Below are 24,658 nucleotides of genomic sequence, written 5' to 3' on the forward strand. Positions count from 1 at the left end.
GAACGCAACCTCTCTGGCGCATCAACAGAGTGTCACGTGCTCTCCGGAGAGCCAATAAGGAAGCGCCATCTCCTAACCCGGAAAAGGGATTTTCCTGACAGGTCAGTTGTGATTTTTGACACTTTTCTGGTCGTGGCGGATTCTGAATAACATTTTTAGCTCTTGCTAAAAACATGCTCATAAAAAGGCGTTCATGTGTGTTCTAGGTGCTTCAAGGGGAAAGCATTTCTAGGTTGGTAATTCAGTCGTCATTCTGAGTGCTTTCGATTCGTTTCTGCTTGGGATCAGATTATATTATCCAGTCAGTGCAGATTTAGGATCCGACTCAATCTTTAACCAATACACACAGTTGGCATGTTTTTGGTGTCAATGATCTACCTGGGAACGTTTTATTCCCAACATATGTTGTTTTAGTGATCTTGATGGATGCAAACTATGTGTGTGCAGTGATGGAAAGCGCATAATCGCATTTATGCAGGAATCTCCGCTGTGTTTTCTCTGCACACCTCGAGAACTACTCATTCGAGCTCCATTTGGACAAAGTGTGGAGCAGCAGGGCGTGACTTTAGGGCTCCACTGACTCGCATGTATCGTCTGCAGTAGGCTGACCGGGGCTGATTTATTGAATGCATTAAATAGGGTGTGTGCGCCACTCGGCCATTACAACTCGAATTGTTTACCTTTTTGCAAGGAAATTAATAACTAGAAAGATTCTCTTGCAAAATAAGCACAGGCTGCAAGTTAGTGTCAGTGAGGGATTCAGATTTTGAGAATGATTTTACCAGCAGACCGTTCACACTAATGGGGTCATGGACAGCTCAGTTGTCCAAACAGAATCTACATATTGGGAATCTAAAAGTTGAATTTTTTACATGAAAACATGTTACAACTAAGTAGTGTGACATATTAACCACTTTCATTTACTTTCTTTCTAATGAAAGCAATGTGCTGCATTCAAAGGTTTACGTCAAGCAACAGGTGGAGATTTTCTGCACATGTCCTTTAATTATCTTCAGTTTGAAGTGGGTCTTTGCATTTTTAATGCTCGACAGTTAAAATAATAATTCATCATATTTAATTTTTATGTTTGTATGTGGTCTTTGCAAGTGGCATCTTACTACAGTGACTTAAACGGCAGCTGATGTCTGTTTGTGTTTTTATTGTCTCTCTCTTGTCCCTCCTGTGTGCTTCTGGTCAAACAGGCTCGCCCAGTCAGTCCATGGATGATCAGCATGAGTCCATCGATCTCAGGTCTCCTACAGTGGACCCATCAGCAGCAGCAGGGCACAGCTGGTTCCCTGGACCTCCTCCACCCATGTATTCTTGCACCCTGACCCCTGAGCTGGTGCACAAGGCCCGCGAGGAGCTTCAGGAGAAGCCAGAGTGGCGTCTGCGGGATGTCCAAGCACTGAGAGACATGATACTTAAGGTATCAAACGATCTAGTTATATATAATGCAGGACAAAAAAGGACAGTTTAGTACACATCATCCCTACAAGCTTCTCAAACTCTCAGATTACATATTTTTTTTGTACATATGAGAGTTTGGAACTATATTTAATGGAGGAGGTAAATAAGAAGCCAACGCTGTACAATATAACTACTTTAAACGCTGTATACACTTACAAAAATGTACACTGAAAATATATTCAAATTAATAACCTACACTGAACCAATATTCCAAGAAGTTTGATTTTCATTTTAAAAGAGCATATACAGTAGCTGTTGCGTAATCAGTATAAACGTACTGAAACACACACACAGCCTGTATTCCAAAAAGCTGTCAGGATTTTTGCACGGTTGTGACGTTGCAACTCTAAAAGGTAAAGAGCATTTCATAGTTTTAAGCTGAAACATTCTCAATGTGTTTCAGTCCTTTTTTCCAGTTGGAGTCTATGTGAATAACATCAGGTGGCATGGGGGGTAACGATGGTCCTGAGCTGTTGCTTAGCAACACAAATCTGTTGACATTGACTAATGCAGAGCGTTTCGGAGGATTAATACAGGTGTTTGGAGTATGAGAGAAATAGACCTCATAATGAATGCATTTAAACATGTTTTAGTAAAAGACTGTCTGAAGAGCTTTCTGGCATCACTAGCCGTTTGCTGTCAGGCCCAAGCCAACTTGGTCCTATGGCTGAGCAATGTTGTAATACAGCCTTTGGCACTCATATTGCAAGCAGGAGTGAATGTGCAACTGTTTGGTACAATTTTCCGCATGAGACATATTTTTGGCAGCAAGGCGTTTTATGGAACTCAAAACAATTCATTGCTCAATGTTGATTGTTATCAAGGACCTCACGGTGACTCAATGGAGCTCTATGGCACAGAATAATACGATGCATCTGGCATTCGATACACAGATGCTAATTTAGTAGGACATTGTTGTTATTTTGGGCTTTTGCAAAATTACAAAGCTAAAATATCACCAGAATGGCATAATTTTGTCTGGTCGCCCTTTTCCTTACTGGTCGTGCCATGTTTACCAAGCCTGAGCTTTTATTCTCATCCCCTCACTCTGCAGGAGCAGCCCAATCTCAGGACGCGCTTGGACGACGGCTTTCTCTTGCGCTTCCTGCGGGCCAGGAAGTTTGACTACGACCGAGCTCTGCAGCTGCTGCTCAACTACCACGCTGGCCGTAAGGCTTGGCCGGAAGTCTTCAAGGACCTGAAGCCATCCACAGTGAAACACGTCCTGGACCTGGGCTTCCTCACGGTGCTGCCACAGCCGGACCCCGACGGGAGATACATCCTCTCTCTGCGACCAGGTGCCGATCGGCTTGATCTTTATGGACGAATTCAGTAGTTTTAGATTAGTACTTTTTGTTTAACTAATTCTTCCAGAATGGACTTGAGCCATGATGTCTTATTACTAAACTCGTCTCCTTTTACAGGAAAATGGAAACCCAATGATTATCCGTTTGTCGACAACGTGAGGGCCATTTATTTGACTCTGGAGAAGCTGATCCAGCCGGAGGAGACGCAGGTGAACGGTATTGTGATTTTGGCCGACTACAGCGGAGTGGGCATGTCGCAAGCTTCCAATCCAGGCCCGTTTCTAGCCAAAAAGGTTGTGAGCATCCTCCAGGTAAAAACAAAGACTCGATTATCTAATAATCTGATGAATTTTAAAATGAAATTAGAAAATTCCTGTAATTTCCATGATATGTGTTTGAGGTATTCAGTGTACAGTAGAGAGAACAAGTGTTTGATACGCAAATTTTATAGGTTTTACCACTTACAAAGCATGTATCTCTCTCTGTCTATTATATTTTATATACATATTTATATATTTATTTGCGCATAATCTCAAAATGTTTTTTCTGTGTTGTGACACAGCAATAAATATGCCTGACTATGTTAAGACATTTGAGAAAATGATCCTTGTCTTTACAACAATGGCTCTTTCATACGAGTAACACAACACATTTGAAATGTTTGACAAGGACCAATTGAACTGTTCTGAGTGCAGTTTCCCTTCTCGTTCACAGGATGGATTTCCAATCAGAATTAAGGCTGTTAACATAATAAACGAGCCTAGGATTTTCAAAGGAATCTTTGCTATCATTAAGCCCTTTCTGAAGGAGAAGATGGCAGAGAGGGTAACTATTGTCCTTGAATTATCTCTCGACTCTTTTGTTTTAAACAAAGAACTATTTATATCGTGTACCTCCCTTATCTGCAGCTTCTGCTCTCGAATAATGGTCTTTTTTTCCATCTGGGAAAATGAAGGCCGAGCATTTTCTTTTCAGGGGGATGAACGCAAACCACCGATATGCACAATAGACAATACACAATAGACGGCTTCCTTTGTCTTAATTAAAACTTAAACAGTAACAGTTTATTTATGTGGGGAGAATGATGAGGGAGAGAAGGGGGGGGTGCGGAGCTGTCGTCGCCCTTTTTTAATTTAACAAAATGGCAACGGTGTTATCACAGCGTTTATTCACACGATCAGCAGAAACAGCCACACTAGCTCTCTTTTTAAATAATTTGTCCCTTGTTTTAGCTGATGAATACTCCAATATGTTCCATAAAGCTACTGACTTTTTTTTGGGCTGCTGAGCAGATGCTATATTTTAAGCTTTCCTACTGAAAACTGCTGCCCACTGCGGTTGAAAGCTGCGCTGGGAGTGGGCCAAATAATTATAGCTGTGGGCTATAAAAACAAAGCACTGAACTGAGAGAACCTGCGTGTACTGAAGGGACACGGCAGAGTTGGGTCATCATTCTTCGTGGGTTCATTACTGTCACTGACACCTTCTATGACGCGTCATGAAATTGATTGATCATTTTTTTCCACTTTAAATAACGAAGCAGATGACCATGTCTTCCTCGTCTTCCTCCTTCCCGCAGTACATCCTCCACGGCTCCGACCTGCGCTCCCTGCACCGGAACGTCCCGCGCTCCGTCCTCCCGGAGGAGTACGGCGGCACGGCGGGCCAACTGGACTTGTCTCCGTGGTCGCGGGTGCTCCTGGACTGCGAGGAGGAGTTCGTAGTGGAGTTCTGCCAGCCGGATCCACTAGAGGGGGTGGTGCTGCCGGACTCCATGCTTTTTGAAGGGCGCCAGGCCAGCGGGCAGGACGACGACGCCTTCCGGGGGCTCCGCTCCCAACTCTACTACTGTTACTGATGCACGCCTCCCTCCCCCCCATCGCCGAGTGGACTGTTTCATTTGAAACAAGTGTGTAGACTTTTACGGGGCAAGTTGCCAATAGTACACATGATTTATTTTACTAACAAGCAGCACTGCTATAGGTGTGTAGTCTTCTGCAGCTTACACGCAGCACAGCATTCAGTCATGGTTCCAAGACGGCTGCAGGCTCAGGCGACGAGGCCCACGACTCGAGCCAATGCACGTTTGGTCTTTAGTGGTACTTTAAAGGATAACGGTCACATTTTGGAATATCCAGCACCCACATGTACATTGACGTAGGTTATGACCAATGAATATTCTTGTCCATCTTGGGCTTTTTGAAGGATCTCTTTCACCGTTCTGGTTTTGTTTTTCTTTAGCTGAAGCTAAATATGATTTTCCTGATACCAGCTTGAATTGGCTAACTGAGGCTTTTTTATGCAGAACAGGAACTCAATTTGTCTCCCGGCCTGCTCGGCAGCGACCTCCTAGCAGGATGATTACAGCAAGAAAAAACTGTATGTACTGTTTTAAGTCACAGAAAATGCTAAATTTAATATACATTTTCAAAATTTCAAAAATCGTTTCTCAAACGCTGTCTGTTTGCACTGTTAACAACCCAACACGATAAACTGAGACCGTGTGTGTGTGTGTGTGTGTGTGTGTGTGTAATGTAACCGTCTAATGCATTGCCTTAAACTGTGGATGTTCCCTACGTAACAATATGTGTCTGTACCAAAGCAATATCTGTGTGTATTATTATCATCAGGGCTTGTCTTACAAAAGCGTGTATGTACTTCATTGTCGAGAGAGTAGATGGCTGCTTTGACTGTGAGGGGGGAAAAAAATTACTCTACAGACAGGAATGTTTTTTTTCCCCCTCATTCTTTGCACAGTATTTTAGGACCTTTTAGTTTATGCTTCAGTTTTTTCACTAAAATGAATTTACTTTTACTAGGGTCATTTTTTTTCATTTTGGATAATCTGCCTTATGTTTTTTCTACCTTGTGTTTTATCACTCAGCCCATCGACGATCACAGGAGTCGCCTGAGGAGTAGATTTAGTTTAGTCCTTATTTTACGGACCTCTGATTTGCCAAACTTCCCCACAGGCCATGTACAGAAACGTGCAATATTAGATCTGTGTTCTCGCAGTAGCACGACGCTAGTTTCAATAGTTTTATTTTACGCATGTCTTCAGCTAGCAGTTTTGTGTTGCAGGTCAATATTGTCGATAGTAAAGAAAATCTCGGATGGAGAACGGTCTCTTTTGTATGTCTTGTTTGGTGGTGTGCTGCATGCTCTCTGCAGAAGTTGAGGGCATTTTCACAACATAATTGCAACACTTTGCACTTTTGCTTCATACGTGGGTCCACACAGGGACACTTGTTGAGAAGTAGTAATACAAGGGTTTAAAATTTAATTATTTTAAAACCAGAAAAGGTTTAAGGAGGTAGAATTTGTATTTGGTAATTGGTGCATGATGATCACAGCATGACGGTGTGGTAAAAAGTAATGAAAAAGTACAATAACATATACATTAAAAAAGGCTTGCATTTAAGTGTACTTCAATAGAAGTACTAAATTCTTAAAAGCTTAAAAAGGAGTTAAAGTATAACGTATATAAAATTAGTACTGACAGTAAATGCAAAGAAAATAAATACTTTTATCTTATCAAGCCTGTCAACCTGAAGCATACTTGTGTTTTCATGAGGTTGTTTGTGGTTAACATGGGATTCAGGATTAGGCCAAAAAGTGGCAATAACAATTATACTGTTGTTGTTATCGTGTAGCTGTGTCCCACGGTCAAAGTGAAATGACTTTGGCATATGTGAGCCTGCAGGTTTCCATCTATTCTTTCTGGAACATTCACAAAGAGCACTTATTTCTGCACCATTAATGAGACTTCAAATCTTTTCTTCTTACTTCACACAGCCTACACTGTTGGCTATTGTTCGTCTGTTAAAAATGCTGTTTCCATGACATTCATTTTGCAAAGTAGCTTTTTGTGCTGCACACTCACATGTGATGTGAGTTCATAACAAAGCAAAAAGTAAAGAAAAAATGTCAGCTCAAACAAAGGGGCAGGTAGAACAGGTAGTTGGACAATAAATAGATTTTCACGGTACCACTTAACAAAAAAAATGAATTACTGGAGAAAACTCAATCAGAAGTAGTTAAAAGCTAGCTGATGATTGGATGTTTTACTTAAATAATCTGAATACTCACGTAGGACACTGAAGAGAGATCCGAGGAATCCCCCAGAGGGGGCGTCTGCCGGTTTGACGTGTGTCTCAATACGACTACAGTCACACAAAGGACACAACAAGCAGACATGTGGTGTGTTTGATGGTGTGTGTGAGATGGTGTGTGTTTGTTGGTGTGTGTTTGATGGTGTGTGTTTGTTGGTGTGTGTTTGATGGTGTGTTTTGATGGTGTGTGTGAGATGGTGTGTGTTTGATGGTGTGTGTTTGATGGTGTGTGTTTGATGGTGTGTGTTTGATGGGTTGTGTTTATTGGTGTGTGTTTGATGCTGTGTTTGATGATGTGTGTTTGTTGGTGTGTTTTGATAGTGTGTGTTTGATGGTGTGTTTTGATGGTGTGTGTTTGATGGTGTGTGTGAGATGGTGTGTGTTTGATGGTGTGTGTGAGATGGTGTGTGTTTGATGGGTTGTGTTTGTTGGTGTGTGTTTGATGCTGTGTGTTTGATGGTGTGTGTTTGATGGTGTGTGTTTGATGCTGTGTTTGATGGTGTGTGTTTGATGGTGTGTGTTTGATGCTGTGTTTGATGGTGTTTGTTTGATGGTGTGTTTTGATAGTGTGTGTTTGATGGTGTGTTTTGATGGTGTGTGTTTGATGGTGTGTGTTTGTTGGTGTGTGTTTGATGGTGTGTTTTGATGGTATGTGTTTGATGGTGTGTGTGAGATGGTGTGTGTTTGATGGTGTGTGTGAGATGGCGTGTGTTTGATGGGTTGTGTTTGTTGGTGTGTGTTTGATGCTGTGTGTTTGATGGTGTGTGTTTGATGGTTTGTGTTTGATGCTGTGTTTGATGGTGTGTGTTTGATGGTGTGTGTTTGATGCTGTGTTTGATGGTGTGTGTTTGATGGTGTGTTTTGATAGTGTGTGTTTGATGGTGTGTTTTGATGGTGTGTGTTTGATGGTGTGTGTGAGATGGTGTGTGTTTGATGGTGTGTGTTTGTTGGTGTGTGTTTGATGGTGTGTTTTGATGGTGTGTGTTTGATGGTGTGTGTGAGATGGTGTGTGTTTGATGGTGTGTGTTTGTTGGTGTGTGTTTGATGGTGTGTTTTGATGGTATGTGTTTGATGGTGTGTGTGAGATGGTGTGTGTTTGATGGTGTGTGTGAGATGGCGTGTGTTTGATGGGTTGTGTTTGTTGGTGTGGGTTTGATGCTGTGTGTTTGATGGTGTGTGTTTGATGGTTTGTGTTTGATGGTGTGTGTTTGATGGTGTGTTTTGATAGTGTGTGTTTGATGGTGTGTTTTGATGGTGTGTGTTTGATGGTGTGTTTTGATAGTGTGTGTTTGATGGTGTGTTTTGATGGTGTGTGTTTGATGGTGTGTGTGAGATGGTGTGTGTTTGATGGTGTGTGTGAGATGGTGTGTGTTTGATGGGTTGTGTTTGATGGTGTGTGTTTGATGGCGTGTGTTTGATGGCGTGTGTTTGATGGCGTGTGTTTGATGGGTTGTGTTTGTTGGTGTGTGTTTGATGGTGTGTTTGATGGTGTGTATTTGATGCTGTGTGAGCGTCTGATCCTCGCAGTGTTTTGGCTCCAGCCCACAGAGGAGTGGGAGCCTCCACAGGCGCGCGCTGATTGGCTCCGGCGCGGATAACTCCATTTTGGAAAAACAGCTGTTTGAAGACACAACCTTTTTTTTTTCTTCTTCTTCTCCTCCGCGTTGTTTGCGGACAGAACCCGGAGAGAAACGCTGTGATACCCGCGGTGTGCGCGTGTTTTTCACGCTCTCCTCTCTCGGATTCGGCTCCTCGGTCCGGATCGCTTGCTTCGTATTTTTCTTTTTTTTTTGTCCGACCGCCAGGAAACTTAACTGGGGGGGAGAATCCATGGTGCTCCATCTCCATTGTAACAAGTGGATATCAGGAGGCGACCCGACCAAGGTTAGTGGCGCTGTACTACGGATAAAAAAAACGCGTTTCTATCTTCTGGATTCGCGTCCATAAGATGTTTGAATGTTTTGAAGTGAGCAGCCGCGGGGAGCTGCAGAGTCACGAAGCGAGCGCCCCCCTCTTATGATCGTAAAAATGCGTTTTACCAGCCAACACAACGAGCAGCGAAAGGCAGACAACACATCAGTCTTTGCAGAGCCACTGCAACATCAAACACATCGAATCTGTCATTCGGGTACAATTATTCCCCTCGGAGAATTACATTATGAACGTTAGGGGCATTTATTCCCTCGAACGTATGAGGCATTCAAGTGCATCCATTGTGTGTGTGTGTGCAGTTTTAAAGGACTGGCATGCACGTCCTTCCCACACACACACACACACCGCTGCATTGAGGGGAAGCTAATGCCAGCCTGGAAAGCTTTTTGAAAGCTCTCATCTCTCGTCTCAACTGCTTTTTTTTTTCCTCTCAATGCATCCAGCCAGCCAACCAACCAACCAACCAACCCCCCCCCCCCCCCCCCCACACACACACACACACCCCCTCTCCATTTTTATAAACAAATAATCAACTTGGTATTTTATCTCCTTGATCGATTGGATAACCAAGCGGCAATGGCAGCAGCGTTTCATGCGTCTGCTCAGAGAAGAAGGTCCATTTCAGTGCTGGAGGTGAACCTTGAGGGAGGACGGGGCTGGATGGAGGTGGTGCTCAGGGAATCAGCAGCAGGGGGGGTGGGGGTGTGAGGGGAGCAGCAGCCTTGGACCCCCTACTTTGCCTGAGTGTTGCTGGGCAAGTGCCAGCGTTACTGGGCACAGGCACTGGTGAAAATAAACACTGGCTCCTCGCCTGCACGGGGGGGGGCGGTTGGTTTGCTTCGCTGTCGACTGGCTGGCGGATGGACACCAAAGCAAGTGTTCTCCCCGAGCTCAGTCAGCTAACATGCAATCTACTGAAATACACCAACAGTTCTGATTCAATTTAAGTACCGGTGTTGACGTATAACCAGACCAGAGGCAGCAGGGTTGGGGCGTGTCTGGTCGAGGCACGTCTGAAAAGGGATGAGCTTAATTTACTGTGATGTGGCATTTCATGCCTCAGGGAAACTGTTGCACCTCACTTTAATTCCCACATTCTGGGTAAGAAAAGAAGGCAACTTTGTGATTCTTCATGCAGGGATAAAATCTTCCTCCGTGGAATAAAGCCAGAGTTGTGTCTACGACTGGATTCTGGATTCTCCGTCTTCTGACTAAATGTCCATCACAGTGTCCTAGAGGAGACGGATCAACGCTGCAGATATTCAGATTTGTGCCTCATGACAAAGACAACTGATCTTCTTAATTAAAAGGTGGAACTAGGAGTATCTATCATGTTTGCTCAAAAAGCGCCACACATATTTTAACCAACGAATTGTTTCATCCTGAGTTAAATCTAAAAAGTAAAACCCCACCCTTCCACATTGATAATGGAAACAAATGCACCTCATGTTTGGACACGCATTCAACAGCTCCAGATCAGAGGCAATGAGTCCGGAAATACGTCACAAAGCAACGTTGTTACCGGAAATAATTTAATATAAAAGTTTTACACTGGCAAGAATATCATATCATAGAGCTTCGTAGAGTCGCTTGATGAAAATGAGATTAACTCATGTAGAGTCTGATGTCAGATTTTTTTTTTTTGGAGCAGCTCTGCACTGCCTCATCTCCTCTAACCAAACATGGTCTGTTACTCTTCAAAATGGCCAGGGAGGAAGGGCGGCTTTAGAGCAGCCAGAATGGAGCAATGCAAGAAAGCCCACTGCTCCCAGAGAGGAACAAGCAAGACCCTCCTTCACTCGCAAGAGCCTCCTGTGTTTTAATCCAACCCTCCCCCCCCCCCCCCAAAAAAAAACGACTACGGTTAAGATGTGTTCTTGTCTGCTATATTCAGGTCGGCCTTTCAGCATTGTGCACTTTTGCAATCGCACAATACCGCTCCCTCCCTGCAACTCCTTCAGTAAATGGAAGCCATATCTGCTCCTGCTGAGGGCTGCCAACAATAACACGATTACCCTGAGAACATTTGGACCCCCGTGTCCCGGTTGCTGGGGGCCTCTTTTAAGAATACACGGCCGGGGTCGGGAAAGGTGGCCGCGTGCTTGTTTTTCTGTAAGTGGTCACCGCTCTCGGTTCTCCACTTCCAGGCCTTCTGAAGGTTAGAACTGGTCTCCTTCGGCACATTGTTTTTTTTTATTTAATAGGACTCTCCGGCAGCTGGGTTTGGAAATTGGCTTCGGATTAAAAAATTCTAATCTAATCCTCGAAATGGTTGAACTGCCTTCTAGATTTTTTCTTTTTAGATTATGTCCAGCATCGGTCGGCTGCCCGGAAACCTTTGCATGCTGAAGATAAAAGGGATCAGAAAACATCAGTGTGCAGTATCCGTGAGGCAGGGTTGGAACACACTGCTCCTGGTCTATTTCTGTGTGCCTGCGCCTGTATAATCATGGGTTTAATGTGTACATATTTCGTCGGCGAGGATTTGTCGGTTCAACTTCGCTGACCTCCAACCGCATTCTCTGCCCTGTGTGCGGAGGACTTAAGCTCCTCCGTTTTTAGCTCCCTGACTTCCCCACGAGGAGAAAATGAGTGCCATCGCCCCGGCCTTCAGCGGGTCACGTACCAGACCGGCGAGGCTTTTCTCAGACACAAAGAGACTCCAGACAGCTGCGAGAGGCTTCAGGTTATGAGAATGAAACGACCATTTACTCCCTAACTTCTTGTTATCTTGTGTAGACCAAACTCAGATTCTTTTATATTCTTGGATGTGAGCTCTGTTTGTAACTCCCACCACCTGCATCGTAACCCATGCACACGTTGTTTACCGTACTCGTTGGGGGTCATGAATACAATTCTTTTGGCAAAGGGCGAATCAAAATAGTAAAATAGCGTCTTTATCGGTTGGTAAAGGTCAGTGATGCTTCTGCACTCTCCAAAATAATGTGTAGTTGTTGTAGACGGTCCATATCAAATGAATACATTCTTATTGGCGGCATCATTTTAACTTACTGTTTTTAATGCTTCTTTTCATAGTCTTCCCAATAATGGATAATATCGATGGCAGCGCTGTAAAGTAAAATCGACTTGTCCCTGTGACGTTTAATGATGATGATTGAGACATCGTAACCTAGGATGATACATTTAATGAGATAGGCCCTATAAATAGGCACAGAGTCTCGGGTACCGGTTGTGCGTAATGATCGCTGACATGTCTAATGGAGTGTGAGAGCAGGATGAAGTATTGATATGAAAATGGCTGATTTAAGGGCATGTCGCACCTCTTCATGACTGTAGATGTGCCGGTCTGCTGCTTTAAATATAAACCGTGAATATAATCAATATACTGAGGCCATCGCCAACATTTAAGAGAACCTGTGTTTCTTTAACAGTGCACAGTGAGCGCGCACGTAGCGCTTCTATCTTCATTAGCACTTTTATTTTGATTGCCCCCTCTGGGTGCACCGTGAGGCAGATCAGCCGCAGCGGGGGCAGAAAACTAGGCTGCCTGTCTGCAGATCTCCACCTGCTGTGGCGGCGGCTTCCTATGCTAACATTTAGCTAGTCAACCTACTGAGGCCCTCTTTCTTTATTGGTGCCGATTAAAAACCGAGGGCGCGCACTTTATGTGAGCCGGAAGCCTTTGACTTCCTCAGCGAAAATAACTAGTTTTATTTCATTTTTTCGTACACTGGGAAAATGTGTCACCATTTTATCCCAAACTCTGATCAAACCAGTAACTCACTAACCACCCAAGGAACGAGCGTGTCGTGCCCATGTGATTTTGGGCCAAGTAGCACCTAAATGTTTGGTAGATTTGATTCCAACTGAAAATGGGCACAGGACATGTTTATATACCGACCCAGCCAATCCAAATGGCCTGGGCTAAAAACCCTGTTAGCAGCTGCAGAAAATAGACCGTTTCATATAACAATTTTTCCATTTATATATATATATTTATAAGAACATCTATTTTAATATTTCTCATAAAACACATTGTTTAGAGAAATTCCTGGTCAAAGTGGCAGCTCATCTTTTCTTCAGTATTGAGCCGGTTGATTTTAAAATTTGTGTTTTGCTTTCTTGCTTCAGCTGGGAGAGTATTTTTTATTCTGTGAGTATTCTTAATCAAGCATTATGTTAATGTATTAGCAGCGATGCAAATTGTTTTTGACGTAGAATAGATGTCTACTGTTTTGGCCTATAGCGAGTCAGTGAAAAACGATTTGATGAGAATCGCTCTTCATGATTTTTACAAAATGTAAATGAGCTTTGATTATTTCAGGTTGAGTGGCCTTCTTTTACATTCCATGTGAAGTGGTGAGACAGAAAAGGGCTGCAGGCTAAAAGGGACGCGACCTTCCCTCTTTAAAAGGGGAATCGTAAGCTTGTGATCTGCTTTACACTTTGATTTGATCCACTTGGGGATTTCTCACGCTCAGTTCGCTTTAAAATATGTGATTGTTTTTCAGTGAAGGGTTTTCATCCAAATCCCAGAGGAGGAGAAATGATAAAAACGATGAAGTAGAAAGCAAATTTACTGTCATTAAATTCACTTTATTAAAATCACATCCCATTTTCCTTTGTTGCTAGAGGAAAACTTGAACAGATACATTGTTAGTGTTAAATGACCTCAAGGGTTTAAAAAGAAAAAAATATATATATATTATTAATGAAAAACATACATTACAATAAGACGCACATTGAAACAAGGAAAAAAAGCCTCGATCTCGAGAGGAGGCAGATAACACCGCCAAGCCAAACCCGGGAACCACAATCATTTTGCAGTTTTTACTCAGTAATTCATGTAGTGAGCTACCTGTTCTCACGTTACACTACGTCACGCTATGTAATGTCACGCTATGTAATGCTACGTTGCGCTACGCTATGTTACACTACGCTACGTTATGCTACGCTACGTTATGCTACGCTATGTTATGCTACACTATTTTACATGCAGAATCTTTCCGCCCATACTAATGTTCTATTTCATGTAATGGCAAAATACATCCGTCCCTCTCAGAGTAATATTTCTCTGAACTGCCTGCAGTGAACAGTAGTTTATTCCATATTTCCCAAACTGGTCACTGTGGGTTTGGTGCCCATTAGAAAAACCTGAAAGTGCTCGTCCGCTATACCAACATGAGCGATGGTCTGGAGGAGAGAGCAACATTTCTCGTGGCTCTTTATCACGCGTGTCTGCTCATGGGGGGGTTACGGATGGTGCCTGTTTTTATCCCCGTCAATGCAGCAAAACGAATCACATGACGCCCACATCCTCCCAGACTTATGTGGGATTAAAGTGTGATGATGCAGTCGAGTGCCAAACGTCAGACACATAGCAGGTGAGAAGAGCGACTCAAAAGGACAAAAGGAAATGCTGCCTCCAGAAAGAGCAGCATTTGGCCGAATGTTCTTTCTATTTGGTGTTATATGACCAGATATGATGGGTTGGTTAAATCCTTGCAGATACCCCAACTACAATATTCTTGGGCCCTGCAGCTTAGCGGAGGAGCACGTATAATGTTTCTCTAAAGTTTTCTTTTTTTCTTAAGAAGTCAAAACACTGGGGCCAGTGAGGCATGTTTCCATATTTAGAAAGCACAGTAAACATGCAAGCATTCCATCTCTGCAACCCTCGTCCTCCCTCCTCTTTCCTCTCGTCTGCACGCTGATGTTTCCCTGATTCCTGCTTTCCATCCCGTCATCCTCTCCTCAGTTGCCCACCCACCTGCCTCATCTCACCCTCGCTCTGTCATAGTTGTCTTCCTCCTCCTCCTCCTCCTCGTCAAACTCGGCCACCAGTTGGTTCGCAGAGGGCCTGGGAAAAGATGGGGCATAAACAACACATTTAAACCACCTGCTTCCTGCTGAGGTCTCGTGTTGTCAAATGGGTGCACAGAAATAGAAGCGAACCTCGCAGAAGAATTAGAATAGATACTACCGACAGTGGGAGGAAAATCAGTGACCAGCAGTTATCCTCACGACTACGGCAGCCTTCGCGCGCCAAAACTATTTTATAAATTAATAACAAAAAGGATTTAATTTGCAACCCGGTAAGTAATAATGAGACAAGCAGGGCAGGGGGATTGTCATTAAATATGTATACAGATTTTTAAATTAAAAAATTTGATTCCAATCATCATTACACTAGATTATTGGATACAGAAACTACCTCCCATAATTACTAATACGGATAGTTCGGTCAATTATTGCTTTAACCCAAGATAACATTTTGAATTATTTTAAACAAAAAAAAAATGCAAATCTAGGAGAAGTTGGAAGGAATATTTAACTGTTGCCAGTTCATTTTCTGTTAACTAGTTGATTAATCTAGTATTCGTTTGAGCTTTACAGGCACAACATTGTTACAGTATGATGTTGGATTTTTTGGCACAAATGGTGAAACATTCATTACTTTCAGCGTCTTCCATCATCATTAACTGGATATCTTCAGGTTTTGGACAGAACACAATTAATGAACTCAAGATCAAACAATATTATGAATAATTGTTAGGGCGCATTGTTTTAACCAAATGGAAACTCCGCAATCATTTAGAACACTAAAACCAGAGAAAGCGTAGCCTTTCTTCATTAAAGGTCGGGAAAAAAATATTGATTATTCTTCAAATTTGCACATATTAGTTTTGACAAAATTATGTAAACGATGTCTGAACTGCTGCTTTAAAAAAAGTACTGAGCTTTCGGTACTTTTCCAGACACTCTGAGATTCAAAGACACCGAAACATTTTCAACTTTTCTGATATCAGACTTTTAAAGGAATTATGACAACTGCTTTACAGAGATCTATGTATATAAATTTAATTTTTTTAGTAAACGAGAGAACATCTGTTCATGATATGTTTGTTTTGATGAGCATCAATCTCTTCTACTTGTTTCTATTGCAGGAGATTTATATGATCAGTGGTGGAAAAAGTAATTTGATCTTTAATAAAGAAAAGTATCAATTTAGAGCAGAAATACCAGGTAACAAGTACAAATTATAACTGTAAACAAAGCATTTTGGTGTCGTTATCAAAATACACTTCGGCCAAAAGTAGCCTGACTAATTTAAACTAAGGGATAGTTTTACAATAATATACATTATATGCTAGATATTATATTTCTGATTCATATATTCTGTGTTCTTACTGCTCAGTCATCATAAAAATGTTGCTGTCGACACATTTGCTTTTGCAGCAAAACCCCCTGTGAAGAGTCTCTAGTATGATGAGACTACAAGCGAACAGTTGGGACGGCATCCGGAGGCCGAGATGTGAGAAAGTCTTTGTTTTGATTTTTTTTGGCAGGGGGGGGGTCGTGTGTTCTAATCGAGGTCTCATTTCAGAGTCCAGTCGACGCACCTGCTCATGACTCAGCTGTGACTCATTGGAGGTCGATTGGACTCACACCCGTCCTGTTCCCACGGTGGACAAACACTAGCCGGGGGGGATTCCTTGTGGCCGGAGGCTCATGGTCTCGCATGTCGGCCTGAAAAACAATTGCTCGATCACAGCGCCTTTGCAGCTTTTTCAGCGCTGGAACACTCTCACAGCAGCATGCACGCCACACCTCTGCTAATGTAGCCCTTTTATTTCCATCTAAACACGTGCATTTGTTCAGATGGTTACTTTTCCTTTGCTTATGTATTGTGTGGAGGGGTGTTACGATGCCCTCTCGCCTCAAGAACTGATATCGATCTGTTGCTAAGTGAGCTGCGCTAACAAAAGGGAACGTGGTCTGTGGTAGAAATGATGTCTGTTTCGTCAGTGTTTTGTTTCGCTCTCCTGCACAAGATGAACTCAATCTGAGTTTGTGTTGATGTCAGTGACACTGAGAGGAGGAGCTTTTGCTTTAGATCGAACCCATTTACATAAATCTGTTACTCAAATCTTTTGCGTTTTTTTTTTTTCTGCGTTACTTCATCTGCAGCGATGAGTGTGGCTTGCACAGACTGGAGGACTTGCCGAGTGTGGTCATCGGGGTGGAATCACATGGTTAGGACCTTTGGTCGTTTCTTAAAGGAATAGTTTGAATAGGTTTATTGTCTTTCTTTGCTGATGGAGATGGATAACCCTTCTTCACTCCTTCCTGTCGCTGGGAGGCATCCAAGCAACCAGCGGTCAACCCAGTAAGTCGTCTAGTGTAACAAAACGGAACTGATTCAGCCTTTCGGGCGCTGCGTAGAAACATTGGGAGGTGGCACATTTTGAGCTTCTCATTGATGTCGTTTTGCTTCCTTGTGGTCATTTTGTGTCTTTATTTATCTCTTGTGTGAATGAGAGATTTATAGTTGTGTGCCAACAGTGCTGGATTCAAACGGTTTGGTGGGAACAGGATCTGCTGCACATGTGGATGACTTCAATTAGTTGATAGTGACACCAATTTCATTCTCTTTTATTAAATTGTAATGGGTCTTTCCTTTTTCTCGAGAAGGGGGGCATGAGAAAAACGGTATGAATCCCGAACAGTTGAGCAATCCTGTCCGTCTAACACGAGATCTAATGGTGTCTAATGTTAGCAATGGTAATCATTTCGGTAAGACACAACACTAACATGTTCAAAAGGAGAACGTAAACCAATGTTTTATGCATGTGCAAAGTGCTGAGCTAAACATCCTGCAGCATTTAGCCGCTGACAGAGAGTGCCGGTAAATCTGCACTACTGTATATATGGTGAATCATCACTTAACAGTCCAGAATTTTCCGTTTTATCTTTTTAACCCTTTTCGTCCAAATCAAGCCAATGGGATGTAACTCATGGGATGAGTTAATTAATGAGCTATACGGTACTGTTAACTTTAGACATGCTTCTTACCACTGCTGGCACTCTTTATGCTAAGCTAGCTTGGTTTTGATTGTGGCTTCCACAATGATTGACAACATTATCACATCTTTACATTCATCTCATTTAATCGTCAAATTGTTAAATTCTCTTGTTGATCTGAGGGAGGCGTGTCCTACACCGATCAGCTACCACGGATATCAAAACATCAATGAGTAACGCAACGACTTACTGCAGCTTTTTCAAAAATGAATCTATTTTATTAACAAATATTGCAGCATGATATTTATCAGTTTGTTTATAGACATATTGCCAAGTGGTTCCCTTTATATCTCACTGGTCTTTCAGTGCATACTGCGCTTTCAAACACTCATCTTCTCTCTGCTATTTCCCCAAAGGTCCCATTCTCTGTAATATCGCCTGCTCTGCGTATGTCTCCTCAAAGTGTCTTTATTCACATTCACGTCAAGTCATTGAATACTCACACAGGTATATGGCACCATAAAAGCCTTGAACTGTGTCTCACTTTGGGATGTTGCTAATGTAACTAATGCTTGAGTCTCCTACATAAAAGTGAAATACAGCTCCTTTCTTCTCCTTCTGTAACCAATGAGTGAAGAACTCAACAGCACATTTGCTATAAACTCAATCTATATCGATGCTTCTAACCGGAAGAAGAAAAAACAAGACTTTCTTATCATAGGCAAAGTTTTCATGTTGCTTGAACCTTGTTTTATCTGATTTATCCATTAAAAGACGGTTAGCATACGACCAACGGCAACACAGGTTTTCTCATTCTTCAGTTAAATGTACAATAAGTTGTTTGTCTATCATCATATCATTGGTTGGTAGGGAATTAGCAGTCAAATTGTGTGTAACGTTTCAATATGTCCTGAGGAACGGTGAAGAAGAGCTGAAATTATTAGTCGATCACCTGTAAACGAATATTTTTGTAGATCTTACTACTTCATGCAAAATTGGCAAAACCTCTCCATAATGCTGCAGATGTGCTGCGTTTCACCCTAATATTAAACAGACAAAATGAAACAAGAAGCCGGCCTTTCTTATCTCCTGTTCCTCGGCTGATTCATAACGCCATCGGGCACGGGAGCTCGCTACTCTCATTTACGATGGCAATTATGGGGAAGTGGCAGGGATCATTCTCCGTATCTCCACTCAGTATGGAGGAGATGCGAAACTGCATCGACTTTCCCCGGCGTTAGCGGCCATAATTCTGCACGTCTGGCGGAGGAGACGGCAACTTCCCCTGTGACTTAATAGGGAGCTTGAGAACTGAGGTTGGTGAAAACCTCTTTTTGGTATTGGAGGAGATTTGTGTGCACTCGTCTCCCTGGCGGCGGTTTTCACAGCGTCTGTTTTGAGTGAGCCGACGAGCTGAGGATTAAAAGCTCTTTGGCAAGTAGCAATATTCACTTCACCAGAGGAAATGAGGCCTTTCACACCTAAGCCCCGGCCCCCCCCCACGAGAAAAAGGAAGGATATAGGGGGAAATATATACACCAGAGTTGGACAGAGCCTCTTATTTATTTATGAAAGGAAGACCGGAGAGCGACAACAATGCTTATCCCGCTGAGGAAATACAGCTCCTTTTGTGTTGTTTGAAGCGGCCTCGCCGTCGACCGGGCAGCTGCTGACATCATGTGAATAGACGGCGCCCAGGACGCGCTTGTCTGTGGGCTGAGCGGCAGCGAGTGGGAGGGCAGAAGGTCTGTGGCTCACAGGCCTCATGGTTCTCTCACGGCGGAGAGAAACCGGTCGGCTTGTTGGTGCCCGGCAGCAGATGAAGCAACTCTGATGACTTTGGTAAGATAATAGTTTGTTCTTAGCTTTTATCTTTTGATGCTTTTTTTGGGGGGATGCAAAATGAAGTGGACAGCAATTTATTGAATTAGGAAGAAGGACAGTTTGTAGGATTGTGTTGGAGCTTTCAGTTAATTCAATTAGCAGTGTGACAGTGTGTTTAACAGGCTTTTGAAATAGTTGTCAGTTCCGTTTTCCCTCTTAAGTCAACATTAGTTACGGCTTCGTGAATGTGATGAAATCCAAAACCAAAGACATTTGAAGACGTTACCTGGGACTGTGGTCAAAGTCTAAGGCGATATTGACACATTAATATATTTTGCTTGGCCAAAGCCCAAAACCAAAAGGTATTCATTTCAGTTTGATGTGTGGGAAACAAACACATTAAATCCTTGTGTTTGGAAAGCTGAGCAAATATCCACTCCTTTTGCTTACTTGAATTTATGTCAGTTATCTTTTGTCAACCATTTATAGACTCATAGATGCATCAAGGACATGAATTAGTCGCTGCGAGAAGCGCGTCCGCTTTTCCCCTCAATGGGAGCGTCGGTTGTTGGTTGGACATGAAATGGGTCTTGAAGACGGCCCTAATGGACGCTGAAATCAGCAAAGAGTTCCTGCCGGTCTCTCTAGTCACGGCGGATAATGTGAGTTTATCACCTGCACATGAGGCTTAAAAGGCTCTGGCGAGATAGCAGCGAGCCCGCTGTTCTAATGGGCCCCAGTGTAAGTGGCTGTGCTGATGCATACAACCTCGGTGATCTCCAAGGCCTCCGGCTGCCAGCGTCTACAAGCCAAAAGCGCTCCTGTTACACGTGTCCTCGCCCAGTTGCGCTGCATGCCGGGAACCTTTTTTTGGTGAAGGAAAATCTCTCACTATGCACAGCTGTCGTGCAGCTTCGCCTCCCGACACGGTGAGGTTCCAGGGCTTTTTGTGTGTCGACAACAACGCAGCCCATTATTTTTCTTCACCAGAATGTTTAAATACGTTTTGTGGAAAGAACTTTCATGGAGGAAATACAAACATTGGAAACTATCCACATAAACGGTGCAGAGCAGGAAGGAGGATGAAGAGGGCGGTGCTGAGTTTAGCTCATCAGTTGAGCTGCAGCAATTTTCCCTTTTGAGGATTGAGTTGTTATTGTTGTTCAGAGTGAAATACACACCTGTGACATTTGCGTTGTGTAATGTTTCCAGCCGCAGCTGTTTTTAAGTTCCCCCTCTGCATACGCACCCCGGCCTTCTCACATAAATCCACCCTCTCTGTTTAAGAGAGCTGGAAGTCATGATTTGTGGTGTGAGATGCATGATGATGGGAAAGTTGTGAATGATGTATGGGTCAAACACGTTACACGTGCAATAAACAAGAAGTCATATGCCGTGCATGAAGAATTTGAGTTTAGTTTGCAACATGTTTAATTAATCATTTGATTAATTTATCAAATGTAGTTTCATTTTCTGTTTGATATCATTGTAAAATTAATACATTCTAGTTCTTGACTGTTTGCTCGACAAAAGAAGACACGGTGGATATTCCCTCCTCAAATATCTATGTGCCCTCAGACGAACTGCATGGTTATTCTTTCATTCGCCTCAACGCAAAAGGTCATTGAACTACTCAAATCACAGCAGGTGAACAACAACAACTTTCGCTGTTTTGTCGCCATTCAACGGAACAACGAGCGCAGCATCGCTGTGCGGTTCTTCTGTATCGAGCAACAAAGGGATTTAAAAGGTGCAGTTCCATTAAACTGCACACCTGGAAATGCAGGAGCCACCATCATCATTGTCATCATCATCGTCATCATCACAGTGCTCATAATCGTCGCTCCATGGAAACCAGTTAATGATCACATGGTGGGGCTTGATCCACATGCTCAGGCAACCAGACTAATCAAACAAACAAAGGGCAATTACACAGGGCCCCCAGTAATGGAGAAGGAGGGACTCATAACCGAGGTAACTTTGCTGCAATAAACAAACGGGCGCTGGTGGTTTTTGGTTGGTTGGATGGGAAGTGCCGTTCATTGGTTGCAAAAAAGGAATTGTTAAACTGGAGGCTAAACTTCCACTTAAATAGAAAACACATGTGCAACGACATGGGGAAATATTTGCTTTCTTGCCAACAGCCAGATGAAACAATGCATCCGGTTTGTGAGCACAGTTTAGCATAAGAGCAGGAAACATTTAATGAATTAAAAGTTCGTCGAGAACATTGCAATTGAGATATTTCCCTGTGATGTTCAGCACTAATTAGTGAAAGTCGCCGGTGTTTGAGCCCGACGCTGAAGGGCAGGAGGTGCCGCAGGTGTAATTATGAGCCCTTATGAGACGCTGGCCTCTGATGGCGACGTGGCTCGCCGATCGCTTCACCGCCTGCCCGTCTAGATGACAATCCATCAGAGGGTCACGCCGCCGTTGGGCATACAAAGTGCCCCTTGGTAGACGCACTCGGTGAAATGCCAGCAGCCCAGAACTCTGTGACATTTTCCTGATCTGCCCGTTGTACCGTACGGGGGCTTTGCAGCTCGCCCGTCACCGCAAATGACACATTCCCAAACGGCGTCTGCGTGGGCAGCGAATGACCCTGGGCGGCTTCCTGTTTGGCACGGCGCTCGCATACTGCACACCAGCGAGAAAGAAAACAACAACAACAACAACAAAAACTGTGGGGCCGTTTTGAGTGATACACAAGGAATGTGAGAGGGAGGGTTTGAGATCGGACCGGCATCGGTTGAGGATGTTCAGGGTCTAAAGCTGTAGGAGAGGAGCGACTGAGTGCAGCATCTCTTCGCTTTTTGTACTGTTTCTTTTTAGGAGACGGCCTTATTCCGCGTCCACTTCTCTCTGAGGAGCTGGGAAGGGTTTCGGTGGTTGGCAGGATCCGTGACCTCGTTAAATACGGGCTGTGAACGGGAAACGGAAGAGGAATGAATGACTAATGGGAGCTCGGCTTACTTTTTTACTTGGGCCATTTCTGGCCACGGCTTTTCCTTTTTCAATGGTTAAAAGCGTTTGTACTCTTTCCGTAATGATCAATGCTCTTTACAGCCACCCACTGTTTCCCCCTAAATACTAGCTGTGTAAATACCGTAATAACAGACAATTGGAGCGATTGTCTGCAGCTTTTGGTCTTTCCTGGTGTAAGTAGGACAGCCTAGAAGCAGAGATGCCTTTAGTGTCATTATTACTGCTGTGCAGAAATAGGAATTTTTAACACCACTGTTCTTCTCGTCAGTAATCGTCTCCCGGCTGCTGTTGGCCTTTCAAGCAGTCCCCTTCTGCCCACTCGCTCACTCTGCCTTGGTCATCCTCTCCCTGAAATACCATTTGCATTTTTCTCTTGAAGTAGCCATGTATATCTTTTTTTCTTTTTTTTTCTCCATTTTTTGAAGGCTTTAGCCGGTAATTCCTGCGTCACGTCCACATGACACAGCGATAGGTCCTCCCCCGCGTCCTGCAGGAGACGGCAGGGTGGTTTATTTGCTTCTCGCCACACCTCCGCGAGCCGCCTGACAGCCCACTCTTCTTATGTCGGCAGGTGTAATGAGAGCGCTGGTCATGGACAGATGATGGACGTGGAGACGTCGTACTCGGACTTCATCAACTGTGATCGCACAGGCCGCAGGAACGCTGTACCCGACCTCGCGGGGAAAGGGGAAGGGGAAGGAGCGGCCAGCACCAGTGAACTCACCAAAGACCTGGCAGGGATGGACCTGAAGGCTGCAGGTCAGTAAACTTGTTTTTTTAAACTGGACCGTATTCTGATAGTTGGACTGTTTTCAAAGGTGTTTTTAAATGTAGTTTAACACCAGTTAGCCAAACCGAGGGTCTGACAATGTGCCACTATTGCGTTTTTATTTTGTTTTGCATTATCCTCATTCATACTTATCATTGTTATTGCTCAGACTGGATACATTATTACATATGTGCTATTTGAAACTGTACTTTTGAATACTAGTTCTATTTCATTGCTTATTTTTAAAAACATTTTTTTGAATTGAATTTACCCGGGAGGACGACAAACTAGACCGCTTTGTTTGTGTCTTTAATGTGCGAAAACATACGCCATATAAATAGGGGGTACTGCTCAGCTTGTGGTCCCATTGATATACTGTCGTTTTGCTTTGTTGAGAGTTAAATGAGTTGAATAGCCGCACAATGACTGACAGTCCTTGCTTCCTCTGCTCCCACCAGAATGTCAAGTTGTCCCAGTCTGACCATTGTGCGTTGCATTCTTGTTCATGCCGACTTCCTTTATTTACAAAGAGTTTTCCATGACACGGAAAGTTTTCCATGACATGGTAACCAATCCAACAGCTATAAATCTAAGTACTCTATGTCAGTTTTGCTGGGAATCGTCAGGTTTGGAAACGTCATGCTTAACATTATATGTCTTTTTTCTTTCTTTACCCTGAAGGCAGATCTGTTTCCTGCTGCCAAACCGCCTTTGTGCTTCAGAATACACATCTTAACATCTTTGACTGATTTCATTTCCTTTTTTTTTTTTCTTCTTCTATCATATTGTTTCCTCCAGAAGGAGACCCGGGGGCCTCTCCGGCCCCGGAGGCCGAGGGCTCCACCAGCCAAGAAACCCAGGGAGGTGGAGGTCCATCCTAAACTCGGCCTGAGACCAAAGGGAGTGAAGAGCAGAGAGGAAGCTAGCGAACGTGGAGAGACATGGAGGAAGGATAGAGTGTGTATTGGTCGTCCCGACCGGAGACGAGGAAACTTATGGGCTCGCCGCCGGCCTGTTTGGAGCATCGGCGCCCCAAATGTTTCGCCTTTTCATTGGCTCAGATTGTACCGTGCGGAGCAGAACTGACCATTGAGATGTTGCTCTTGTGCTCCAGGAAGCACAGGAACTCTGGAGTCATGTCTGCGGAGATGAACTGAGCTGAACAGAATTCATTTACAACACTCACAAACATTGTTCCGGCCTCGCGTGGGACTGCGTCTCGCAGGGCGTATTCATAATCATCCGTTTGTCTCTTTCTTTCTGTGTACGCTCGCGCGTTTGTGACGCTCTTGTCCTCGTCATTTTTTTTTGTTTAGTAACAAGACATAGTCGCCATTATGCTGTCGTGTACGGACTTCATATTTATTGCTTAATGTTCAGTGATAACCTTTGTGATAGCCAATTTCTTTATGTAATAAAATACTTATGAATTACTGTCACATCTGTGTTTTGTGTTTTCAAGTGTAATTGGCTTTTCACAGCAGAGCGTTTGC

General features: G+C 43.5%; 2 protein-coding genes across 4 annotated transcripts; both read left to right on the forward strand.

Annotated features, from left to right (window-relative positions):
* Positions 1-8: 8 nt before the first annotated feature.
* ttpal (tocopherol (alpha) transfer protein-like) lies at positions 9-5,895 on the forward strand. Of its 2 annotated transcripts, none has more exons than XM_040194100.2 (6): positions 9-101; positions 1,203-1,429; positions 2,525-2,768; positions 2,895-3,088; positions 3,492-3,602; positions 4,357-5,895. In XM_040194100.2, the coding sequence occupies exons 2-6, from the start codon at positions 1,220-1,222 to the stop codon at positions 4,633-4,635; spliced, it is 1,038 nt and encodes a 345-aa protein (XP_040050034.1). In that variant the 5' UTR covers positions 9-101; positions 1,203-1,219; the 3' UTR covers positions 4,636-5,895. The 2 variants fall into 2 exon arrangements, with proteins under 2 accessions (XP_040050034.1, XP_040050033.1); XM_040194099.2 differs by having other exon boundaries at positions 92-232.
* Positions 5,896-8,387: 2,492 nt separating this feature from the next.
* Positions 8,388-24,604, forward strand: pkig (protein kinase (cAMP-dependent, catalytic) inhibitor gamma). 2 transcript variants are annotated; one of them, XM_040193277.2, is made up of 3 exons: positions 8,388-8,773; positions 22,968-23,155; positions 23,964-24,604. In XM_040193277.2, exons 2-3 carry the CDS (start codon positions 22,996-22,998, stop codon positions 24,044-24,046), a joined length of 243 nt encoding a protein of 80 aa, XP_040049211.1. In that variant the 5' UTR covers positions 8,388-8,773; positions 22,968-22,995; the 3' UTR covers positions 24,047-24,604. The 2 variants fall into 2 exon arrangements, with proteins under 2 accessions (XP_040049211.1, XP_040049212.1); XM_040193278.2 differs by lacking the exon at positions 8,388-8,773 and adding an exon at positions 19,180-19,429.
* Positions 24,605-24,658: the final 54 nt, after the last annotated feature.

Source organism: Gasterosteus aculeatus, chromosome 2, assembly GCF_964276395.1.
Source record: "Gasterosteus aculeatus chromosome 2, fGasAcu3.hap1.1, whole genome shotgun sequence".
Taxonomy (NCBI): Eukaryota; Metazoa; Chordata; class Actinopteri; order Perciformes; family Gasterosteidae; genus Gasterosteus; species Gasterosteus aculeatus.

What these genes read in the sequence shown, in the direction of transcription:
- pkig (XM_040193277.2), top strand. Translation starts at nt 22,996, where the DNA reads ATGATGGACGTGGAGACGTCGTACTCGGACTTCATCAACTGTGATCGC. An exon ending in GATGGACCTGAAGGCTGCAG is followed by an intron (nt 23,156 to 23,963) that starts GTCAGTAAACTT and finishes TGTTTCCTCCAG; the next exon opens with AAGGAGACCCGGGGGCCTCT.
- ttpal (XM_040194100.2), top strand. Translation starts at nt 1,220, where the DNA reads ATGGATGATCAGCATGAGTCCATCGATCTCAGGTCTCCTACAGTGGAC. An exon ending in CATCCTCTCTCTGCGACCAG is followed by an intron (nt 2,769 to 2,894) that starts GTGCCGATCGGC and finishes CTCCTTTTACAG; the next exon opens with GAAAATGGAAACCCAATGAT. An exon ending in AGGAGAAGATGGCAGAGAGG is followed by an intron (nt 3,603 to 4,356) that starts GTAACTATTGTC and finishes TCCTTCCCGCAG; the next exon opens with TACATCCTCCACGGCTCCGA.